Consider the following 11,427-nt stretch of genomic DNA (forward strand, 5'->3'; position numbering starts at 1 on the left):
CCAGTCTGGTGAGGGCTGAGGCCGTTTCAGGCTGGCGGGCGACTGAAGCTCCAGCCTCTCCTCTTTTTCTTTTTTTTTTATTCTGGGATTTATTTACCTTCTATAATTGAAACTTTGTTGCTGTCACTGGAGCTGAGAGCTGGCTCCTGCTCGCTGCAGCTCTGAGGCCACGGCCTGCTGAAAGCAGGTATCTGGGATTTGTTTAGCTTCTATAATTGAAACTTCATTGCTTTTGGAGCTCAGAGCGGGGCAGGCGGGGAACCTTGGCTTCCTCCATCACTGGAGCAAGCAAGCCTCCTGCTCGCTTCAGCATCTTTGTTGGTGGTTAATTTGCATATCACGTTGATTAGCCAATGGGAAGCGTAGCGAAGGTACGGTCAATTACCCTTTTGTCTTTTATTAGATAGGATATGTATGTGTACTAGGTTGTGACATGAAATATATTTCTCAAACTGAGGGACTGCTCTGGACTCATTTGTGCCCATTAAGTATGAGGGTGACTCAGCAAACTGCAAGCAATATTTCATAGCTATCTGCATCTGGGATTGGTCTCTCTCTCTCTCTCTTTCTCTCTCTCTCATAAACTCATACAGACCCAGCCTTATGTTGAATAGTTCATCACTCACTTTTTTACCTATTCTTCAAAATATGCTCATATGTTAGAAAATAGCATGTGAATATAAGTATGGCCTCATTTGGATTGATAGGTATTTTTTAAACTAGAGATTATCTTTATTCCACTAAGTACAAAGTATTCTAAACCCCAGTAAGTATAAATGGTTTCAGTTGCCTGAGTTTCTATATTCTTTGAAGTATGAAAGTAATCAAGCATTCTTTTATTAATTACCCAGCTTCTTCAAGGAGGGAGTTGATAGAATTTTAGAGAGATTAATTCATAGTAATTAATGGTTAGATTAGGGTAGGTTATATGAGTATCTAAAGCTGAATTCATTTTTAGGCAGCTGCCTGTTTGCTCTTTCCTTTTTTGTAGCATGTTAATGCAACCCTGGACCTGATCGAGGGCAGCATGACTGTTTGTACAACAAAGAAGACTTTTGATCCATACATCATCATTAGGGCCAGAGACCTAATAAAACTACTAGCAAGGAGTGTTTCATTTGAACAGGTAAACTTACAGTTACAGAGATTCTGCTTTATTTGTGCCATTAGAGATAACACAGCACTGTATCCACCCACCCGTTCTTCCCTCTTTCCTTCCCTCCCTCCCTCTCTGTGTCCCTTACTCCCCCCCACCCTCCCTCTGTAGAGTTTTCATTATTCTGCTTAGATATCAGTGTAGACTTTGAAAAGAAATGTATTTGTAAAGAATATTTTCTTTATGTTTTCAAAAGGCAGTACGAATTCTTCAGGATGATATTGCATGCGACATCATTAAAATAGGTTCTTTAGTAAGAAATAAAGAAAGGTTTGTAAAAAGAAGACAACGGCTTATTGGTCCCAAAGGATCTACATTAAAGGTACTTTTTACCAGTAGAAAACTTGAGTATCTGTTTTTGTCATTAGTTTTTCAGTGTATTTCAACTGAATTTCAACTTACTGTTCTTTGATGTAGGCATTGGAACTCTTAACAAACTGTTACATTATGGTTCAGGGAAACACGGTTTCAGCCATTGGACCTTTTAGTGGCTTAAAAGAGGTGAGACTTAATATCTTAATTTTCAGCAGAGAACAAATTAAATAATGTGATTATAATATATTGTTTTATGATTATTGTATTGTTTTAGGATGTGCTTTGTTTGATTTTCCATTAGTAAATACGTTGTACTTCATGGAATTTGAGGGAGTCATCGCTCCTGGACACTAACATATTAGTGTCCTTTGACAGTTACACACATCTCAATTAGGTCTTCACACCATCGCTCCTTCCACTACAAATTCTAAATGGGTCCCGGCCGGTTTGGCTCAGTGAATAGTGCGTCGGCCTGTGGACCAAAGGGTCCCAGGTTCGATTCCGGCCGGGGGCACGTGCCCGGGTTGCGGGCTCGATACCCCTCAATGGGGGGTGTGCAGGAGGCAGCCAAACAATGATTCTTATCATTGATGTTTATCTCTCTCTCCCTCTCCCTTTCTCTCTGAAACCAAATTTTAAATGGATATTTAAGCTCTTAGTCTGTAGCACATATGAGAAACATGATGTAGTTACATGTGCTCAAATATTAGGGAATTGAACACATGTTGTTATTTGCAGAAACGTATACAGTCGGTCGAGATCAAACTCAAATTTTCCTTTATGATACATTTCTTTTGTTTGGATTTATTATAATGTTTTCATGAACATTTATTTTAACTTGTTATGAGGAAATCTGTTGAGCAGATACTGTTCCAATTGACTCCCTTTTATACTGTTATCTGGATCTGGCTGTGAGGTCTTGCTTCTTCCTTTCCAGGGCCTTAATAGAACTTTCTTGGACCTCATTCCTAGAAATGATCTACCTTTTTCTCATGGGGCAATAATAACTAAAATACATTGAATACTTTGTAATTCTATAAAGTGTAAATATGTTATTCAGTTCTTACCACAGACCCTTGAGGTATCTTCATTTCCACATGGCAAATGAGAAAGCTGGAACAGGAAAATTAAGTGTCTTTCCCAAATAAAGTGGCAGTCCCATTATTTGAGCCTACATTTTCTGACTCTGAATCCATCTCCCCCCTAAATCACAGTTGCAGAGTGTTACACTTGTTCAATATGTCACGTTTTCACAGTACAAATGAGTAATGTCACTGTAGCCAGGGGTAACTATTATGAAAGATCTAGCAGCCACTAAGAACAATTGAAGGAACTATTCAATTTGGCAGCCATTGTCTGGTTTGTAGGATATTTTGCAATATAGTAATTCCTTTCTACCTGGTTCATTAAGATACTTATAAATGACTAATACATTTTTCTTTGCAAATTTCAGGTTCGAAAAGTAGTCCTAGATACTATGAAGAATATTCATCCAATTTATAATATTAAAGTGAGTGTTATATATTCCTGTAACAGTGATTGCCAGACTTCTTTTAGCTACAGAAAACTTTCTTGAAATAAATTTTTATAAAAGTTGAATAGACGAAACAGATAAAGTAGAGATATTTTGGGTAAATTAGAGGTAGAATTCAACCCACTCAACTCTACCCCATCCTCAAGTTACTTCCTTAAAAGCTTGGGTCTCTGTAGAGTCCAGTATTGACAGGGACACTAATATATATATATATCCCTAATATGCAAATAGACTAAACAGAACAACTGGTCGCTATGACGTGCGCTAACCACCAGGGGGCACACACAGAACATGGCAAGAGTCGGCAGCAGGTGGCAGAGCGCAGAACATGGCGGGCGTTGGCCACGGTGGGATGGTGGAGCAGGTTAGCAGGGGCACCAGACCAAGGTGGGGCGCCTGTCGCTATCTTTGGGGCGAGCCTCTGGTGGTTACTGAAAATACTTTGCTCCCACATGCCGTGGTCCCGCAGGGCACTCGCACCTGCTGCTGACGCTGGCCCCACTCACATCCACTGCCAACGCCGGCGCCCAGCGCTGACCCACATGCGAGCAGCGGCTGCCAGCCCTGATCGCCCCTAGGGCTGCTCCACCTCCCCCTACTCCTGAGAGGCGATTAGGGCCAGCAGCTGCCATTCACACCCACTGCCGGCCCCGTTCGCACTCACTGCCAGCAATGGCCCCCGCTCGCACCCACAGCCAGAGCCACTGCTCACACCTGCTGCCAGTGCCCGGCACCTGTCACGATTGCTCGGCACCGTCAGCAAGTGCAAGCAGTGGCTGCCGGCCCTAGTTGCCCCTGAGGGTTTCTCCACCTCCCCCTGCTCCTGAGGGGCAATTGGGGCAACAGCCCGCTGCATGCACCTACTGATGGCGCCGGCCCCGCTTGCACCCGCTGCTGGCACTGGCTCCAATCACTCCATGCTGTCAGCCAGTGCGAGTGGGGCCGGCGCCGTCAGCCCGTGGGAGCAGCGGTGGCTGCGGGAGCAGGGTTGCAGGCAGGCAGGGGACTGGGGGCCGTGGCAGGAGGGGCCAAGACCCGCCCCTATGCCCATGGCAGCCTCACAGCCCACAGTTCCTTTCAAGATGCATGAATTCATGCACTAGGCCCCTTGTGTATTATAGAGATCTAAATCAAGAAAGGCTTCACAGAATTTGTCATAGATTATATCAATCCTATTTCTTAGGTTGTGAGCCCATCTTTATATTTAAAGAAGTGCTCTCAGAATTATGCCTTTTTCTATTAAATAATGCCTCGGATATTTTAGATTGCAATAAAATCTTTGGGGGAGAAGAGGACTTAATACTCAAATTATTTAGCTTACCCAAAATAGCTCTGCTTTATCTGTTTTGTATGTTAGCCTTTTGAGAGAGATGTTATATCCCTGTGTGCACAAAGTTCAAGACAGTTCTTGGAAATGTAACCATGCTATAATGAGCTATTTTATTTTTGATGAGTATTTGTTGAGCAGTCCAGTTAAATTTGGTGAAGTTAAGTTTAAAAGTCTCTTTTTAGATTGACATGAAAGAACAGTTTTCAGTTACATTGGGACATTAAAGATAAAGAGAGCTAGTTATGCATCTGATGCCTGGTTTGCATCCTCCTGTGTTCCAGTGTCTATAAAATTCAAATGGAGTGGTGGAAATGTGAGAATATTAGTTTTGTCCGATCATGAGAAGGTTTGCTTTTTCCCCTGTGATATTTCATGTGCTACTGAAAGCTTCCTGCTTTCAGGGAACATTATTAAGGATTCTCCCTGCTATTAAGTTACATTTTAAGGTTTAAAGAAATAATGGTTGAAAAGCTGAATTAGTCTCTTTCATCTCAATTTATTTTAATAATTTTGAAATTTCTTAATCTAATTTTCTTATGCTTGGTTAAAAATTGAGATTACATATTCTTTTCTTTATGGAATTAGTTTAATCCTACCTAAGAGTCTAAGATCTATGTATAAGAACAATATTTATGATGTCTTAATTTAACAAATGTATGACATCTGAAATTAACATTTTTACCTTGTTTGTATATTGCATGACTAAAGACCTTAATGATTAAACGAGAGTTGGCAAAAGATTCTGAATTAAGATCACAAAGTTGGGAAAGATTTTTGCCACAGTTCAAGCACAAAAATGTGAATAAACGCAAGGAACCAAAGAAAAAAACTGTTAAGAAAGAATATACACCATTCCCACCACCACAACCAGAAAGTCAGGTAAGTATTAAATGTTGAATTTCATTACATGCAACATGAATTTCTTTACATGCTGGAGAAACTGTTATCAATTTTGTAAGAAACTTTATTGAGGGTATTTTAGGTGGAATTGCTGTGTTAATATGTGTTTGAGTTATGTAGAGATATAAGAAACTGAAGGTAAGTGTAAATAGGTTTATTTTGAGCAAAGTTCATGGGGTGGGGGCTTCATACTGTGAGTGTAAACTATATCAAGGTGGTTGGTGTTACCCATGTCCCTGGAGCCGCTGTAAATGTTCCATGGATAAAAAATTCAACAATTTAGCTCAAAATGCTCTCTACTCTACTTCAGCATCATTCCTATGACCATAAGATATATGACTGCTCCAGTTTTGAAATCTTAAATTCTACTCTAATAGCTCTCCTTTTTCTAAGTTAGAGTAACTCTCATTTTGTCAACTGTCTTCTGGTTTCCTTTCCGAAATGTCCTTTTCCATCTTGCCCATTGTTTTCTTTCATGCTCCTTTTTCCTTCTATGACTTCTTTTTCATAATGTGGCTACTACACATAGGTGGAAGAAGTCATAACTTCGGATTATATCCACTCTAAATGTATGTTTCCAACCTCAGATAGGTCCTCAGTATTGTCTGGTAGTTCTGTGAATCCTCTTAATTTTCTAGGCACTCTCCCACTCCTAGTAGATGTCATTTAATTTTATTTTACTGAAATATTTGAGACCACCAGGCAAGAACTCTTTCAACTTCCTTTTTTCTCACCTACATTTTCCCATGTGTATCAATTCTTTCTTTACCTGCTCTTTTAATTCTCTTTTCACCTATCTCTTGAGGGTTCTTGCTTCATTATTCCCTCCCTTGGAAACTCTTCCCTTTCTGCTAGTTCTTTAGGCTCAGCATGTTAACCTATCCCTTTCTGGGTACTGTCTTCCTCCTCCACATCCTTGTGTTTGAAGTTTTTCAGGTAAGGTTTGATGAAAGGTCAGAGGGAAGAAAGGATGATGGTCATCATGGTGAAAAAACAGTGGAAGTGCTGGATCATGAGGTTTCCTCGGGGAAAGGAAGAAAGGGAAGCCAGAAAGAAACTGATAGTTGGGGGAAAGTGGAGTGATCCAGATACTAAACCATGTTCCATAACACCTGCTGTACTTCTTTCTTTTTCTTTTAACTTTTTAAAAAATATTTTTATTTATTTCAAAGACAAAGGGAGAGGGAGAGAGAGAGATAGAAACATCAGTGATGAGAGAATCATTGGCTGCCTCCTGCAGGTCCCCTACTGGGAATTGCGCCCACAACCCGGGCATGTGCCCTGACCAGGAATCGAACCATGACCTCTTGATTCATAGGTCAACACTCAACCACTGGGCCACGCTAGCCGGGCCACCTGCTGTACTTCTTATAGCCCTGTCCTATAGTTAGTAATTGTCTTATCTTTTTCCCCTACACCTGTAAACAGTGACTCAACAGTCCCAATTGATTTATTCTACCACTTATTTGCTAAAAATTTATTTAAATGGAGATAATGATAACACCTATTTCAAAGAATTGTTAACGAGGATTAAATGAATTAGTAGTTGTAAAGCGCTTTCATCTGTAAAGAATTTAGAACATTGCCTTAGATATAATAATGCTATGTACATGCAAGGCAGATAAATTATCAATGTCAACTATATAGTGAATGAATGAGCCGTGGCTTTCTCTACTTAGTGTTTTAGTCACCAAATTCTGACAATCTTGCTTTTTCTTTTGCATGCCACTACCCTTTATTCCAGGTTTCTATCTCTTCTCTATTCTTCTGTACTTTAAAAAATGCTGCTCGGGCCTGGCCTGAGTGTTTGAGTTGGTTGAGTGTGGTCCCCTGCACCGAAAGGTTGCCGGTTCGATTCTCACTCAGGGCCCATACCCGAGTTGTGGGTTTGATCTCCAGTTGGGGAGCGTATTTCTTCTCTCTCTCTCTCTCTCTCTCTCTCTCTCTCTCTCTCTCTCTCTCTCTCTCTTTCTCTCTCTCTCTCTTTCTCTCCTACCATTACTTTCCTCTCTATATGCATGTCATCTGGTGAGGATTGAGAGGGAAACATGTCCCACCTCCTTCACCTGACATTCAAGTTTCTTCAACCTTCCTCAAACTATTTTTCCAGTTTCCTATTACACTTTTCTGAATTATTGACCTCCCACCCTCCTTAAAGCAGTCTCTTGTGTATTCCTTGAACACATCACCTGCTTTCCTACCTCCATGCTTTTGTGGACATATTTCCTTCAACTTAGAGTACGTTTCCTTCTTTTTTTTCATTCCCTTTATGAATTAATCATAGATTTTTGAGCCTCTGTCTTTACCTCGTGACATTTCTTCCTTAGAAAATGACTTTCATCTACATTATTTCTGAAGTAATTGTAAATACTGATTTCAACAGATTGATAAAGAATTGGCTAGTGGTGAATACTTTCTGAAGGCAAGTCAAAAGAAGCGACAGAAAATGGAAGCAATAAAGGTAAGACTGTGTTTAGCTCACAACATTAATAACAAAGTTCATAGAAACTTGAATTCTTAATTAGCTATAAATTGTGTTTCACTAATGTATGTTTTATTACTAACATAGGCTAAACAAGCAGAAGCTCTCAGTAAGAGACAAGAGGAAAGAAACAAAGCTTTCATTCCACCTAAAGAAAAGCCAGTTTTGAAACCTAAGGAAGGTAAAGCTTGTTTTCCAATTCTTGGTGTGATGTAAAAGTCTGTTATCTGAAAAGTAAACCCTTAGTGAATTGACCTAAATTTGAGTGTTAAGTAAGGAAATAACCATATCTGCTGTTAATTCACTTAGCATGTCATTAATCACTAATCCCAGGGACAGGAAACGACTGGGGTAATTGTACTTTGGTAACAGCTATTCCCCGTGTAAGTACCCGCACTGATAGTCCTCTCCTGGCTCTGGATGTGCTTGGGAAGGACCTTTTGTTTGAAAGATATAAATCAGAGAGTGACTCTTCCGAGAGATCCCTGAGCTCTGCTATCACGCCTTTCAAAAACAGCTCAGCAGAGGTTGTGATTTTCTTCTCTCATGTGATCTGTAGCTTACGTTTGATTCTATTGTTACCATGGATTTTTCATTATCTTCACCCAAAGGACACCAACAAAATAATACTAGTCATTCATTGAACTAACATTGGGAAAGCTTTAAGTTTTTATGTGATATTAGAGATGATTTTGACTTATAACTTCATGATTAATTAATTAAAATTATAGAAGTTGGAAGGATGACATAATATTCTTCATGAAATATAATTCTAAATTATTTTAACAAGTAAGGTGGAAAATTTGCATATTAATGAATGCTGTAAAGTTCCAAAATGTGGAAAAGAATATAAGTAAAAATAATCTAACTTGAAGTATGATTGAAGGGGGGTGGGGGGGGGAGGTGGCGAGGAATGTAGTTTTAATATAGTTGAATCCAGTTGAATCCAGTAATTGGTTCACATAGCTAAACTCTAATGCCATTTTCACGTATACTTTCACTAATGTGTTTTTAAAGTTGTTGTTTTTTTCTCTCTTAAAGAAATTTCTAATTTTCCTTTAGGCATATGGCAGGTGTTTTATATTTTATAACATGACCTTCCAATTATAAAAATATTCTGAAATTATTGTACTAAATACATATTCTTTATATTTTATTTGGTAAAATCTAAAGAATTAAACATATTGTGTTTTTATTTGTCTAGCTTCTACTGAAACTAAAATTGACGTGGCTGCCATCAAGGAAAAGGTTAAGAAAGCAAAGAATAAGAAACTGGGAGCTCTCACAGCTGAAGAAGTTAAGCTTAAAATGGAAGTAGATGAAAAGAAAAAGAAGAAAAAAAAGTAATACAAAAAAACCCTGAACCTAGAACTTATTAAGCTATCTCCTTTCATAAAGGACTTTGAGGTACTGGGGCATTAGTTGCCTTATGTATAGGAAGTAATACTCTGATTACTTTTTTCTGAGTTTGTTTTGTTCTTTATAACAATGTTTATATATATGGCTATTTTTTATAAATATAAATTACTAGAGGCCCGGTGCACGGATTCATGTACTGGTGGGGTCCCTCAGCCTGGCCTGCAGGGATCAGGCTGAAACCGGCAGTCCAACATCCCCCAAGGGATGTAGTAGTGCACGAAGTGGCAGGCGGCTGGGGAGGAGCCTGAGCCCAGGTCGGGAGCCACATCGCTCCTGCTCTTCCCAGCCCTGCTGTTCAGTAGGCTCACTGCTGCTCCACTGTGGTCTCCACGCGCCCGTCCTAGGGCGATACCGGCGTGCCCATGACGGAGAAGCGGCCACAGGCTCTCACCCAGTCATTCCCAATCCTGGTCCCAGTCTGGATGGGAGAGGGGGTGCAGGGGGAGTGTCCATGGGAGAGACTCGCGTGAGCTCACCATCTGGTACCCATCAGTCAGCTGAGCAGCGCTCCTGCTGTGGGAGTGCACTGACCACCCCGGGGCAGCTCCTGCATTGAGCATCTGCCCGCTGGTGGTCAGTGCACATCATAGCTACTGGTCAGACGAACTAGGCTTTTCTATATATAGATTATATTATCCATGGGTTTTTGAAAATTTTTATACTAGAGAGTTGTATATATGTCTTAGTATACATTGCACCTAATCTATTCCAGGCAGTTTTGGTCTAGCATGATTTTAAGAGTAATTCTTTAGGTTGTTTATATAGATTTTGGGAATGTGACTATTGTAATTATTCATCAAATCGAATATCTTGACACCATTGGTTAGTTTTTATATACAGGGTTGGGCAAAAATAGGTTACATTTGTGAGTACACAAAACACAGTTGTTGTTTTTTTAATATATTTTCATTGATTTCAGAGAAGAAGGGAGAGGGAGAGAGAGATAGAAACATCAATGATGAGAGAGAATCATGCCTCCTGCATGCCCCCTATGGGGATAGAGCCTGCAACCCAGGCATGTGTGCCTGACAGGGAGTCGAACCGTGACCTCCTGGTTCATAAGTCAACACTCAACCACTGAGCCGCACCGGCTGAGCTTTTTAACTTTTCTTGACAATTATATCTGCGAAATTAAGAATGTGATGTGCACCCTGGCCGCTGTGGCTCGGTTGTTTGAGCATCATCCCATGCACTGAAAGGTCTCAGGTTTGATTCCAGGTCAGGGCACATATCTAGGTTGTGGGTTTGGTCCCCAGTTGAGGTGCATGCAGGAAGCAACCAATCGATGTTTCTTTCTTACATCAATGTTTTTCTTTCCCTTTCCCTTACTCTCTCTCCAGAATCAATTTTTTATAAAAAAAATATGATGTGCTACTTATATTTTTTTCTGCATATATATTTTTTAAATATTCAACTTGAATATTGAAACAAGTGTATCCATGCACTAGGTAAAATCATCTTGTGTACCATCCAGTATGCCAAGCACATTTTGCAAAACTGTCCTGAAATGGCCCCCATCAGTATTTATTGAGCCTACCAACAGTATCTAGAAAACCACAAAGGAATTTTTTCCTCCAGTATTTGCCATAATTTGTTCACAAATAGAATCTGTTGAATAAAATCTTTCCTTCTAACCTTTACGCCCCATGTAAGTTAGCATGTATTTTCCTTTTATCTCTCTCAAGAGCCCAGGGTTTTCCATTATTGGACTGCAAACCTCAGTTTTCTGAACTTTATTCCATAAGATTAGAGACCATTTGAAGTTGGATCCGTATCAAAAGCTAAAACTCCAGCAAGTTTCTTGTTGTATTGTTACTAAAAGGAAGGGGTTTTTTTATTATTATTATTTTGGTTTTGGTTTTTAGGAAACATGCACTCTATTAATGTTTATTTGCCAGCCAGAATAGGCACCTTGGCTAAAAGGTGAATTAAATAGGCATAATTTCTACTTGCTTGGAATTTAGAGTCTAGTGGGAAAGACAGACACTAACCAATGGCAACAATTAAAAAACCTACCAAAGCACCAAGAATAAACTCAAGATTTGGGAGGACAAGTTTGGGGATGGTAGAAAATATTTATTGAGTGCTACTGTATGCCAGGTCCATATTCTAAATATCCTATCTAATAATAGACAAACATGGTAATTAACCATAACTTCGCTACCTTTCCCATTGGCTAATCAGGGCGATATGCAAATTAACTGCCACTAAGATGGCGGTTACTTTGCATACATAGGCGCAATGCTGGGAGGCAAAAGGGGAAGGACGGAAGAAGCCGCCTGCCGCTGCCG

The 11,427-nt window shown here is 39.9% G+C and overlaps 1 protein-coding gene across 3 annotated transcripts in view; it reads left to right on the plus strand.

Annotated features, from left to right (window-relative positions):
* Positions 1-11,427, plus strand: part of LOC102430380 (KRR1 small subunit processome component homolog) — a 33,368-nt gene that overhangs the window by 5,957 nt on the left and 15,984 nt on the right. For 2 of the 3 annotated variants that reach the window (XM_006105161.3, XM_023746261.1), the window contains 8 exons: positions 992-1,126; positions 1,353-1,478; positions 1,574-1,657; positions 2,925-2,981; positions 5,044-5,214; positions 7,619-7,696; positions 7,805-7,898; positions 8,922-9,250. In XM_006105161.3, coding sequence (XP_006105223.1) covers positions 992-1,126; positions 1,353-1,478; positions 1,574-1,657; positions 2,925-2,981; positions 5,044-5,214; positions 7,619-7,696; positions 7,805-7,898; positions 8,922-9,064 — 888 coding nt within the window. In that variant the 3' untranslated portion in view covers positions 9,065-9,250. Of the gene's footprint in view, positions 1-991; positions 1,127-1,352; positions 1,479-1,573; positions 1,658-2,924; positions 2,982-5,043; positions 5,215-7,618; positions 7,697-7,804; positions 7,899-8,921; positions 9,251-11,427 lie in introns of those variants that run through there. The other variant, XM_023746259.1, reaches the window with a different exon arrangement.

This window comes from Myotis lucifugus, unplaced genomic scaffold (assembly GCF_000147115.1).
Source record: "Myotis lucifugus unplaced genomic scaffold, Myoluc2.0 scaffold_644, whole genome shotgun sequence".
NCBI classification, from domain to species: Eukaryota; Metazoa; Chordata; class Mammalia; order Chiroptera; family Vespertilionidae; genus Myotis; species Myotis lucifugus.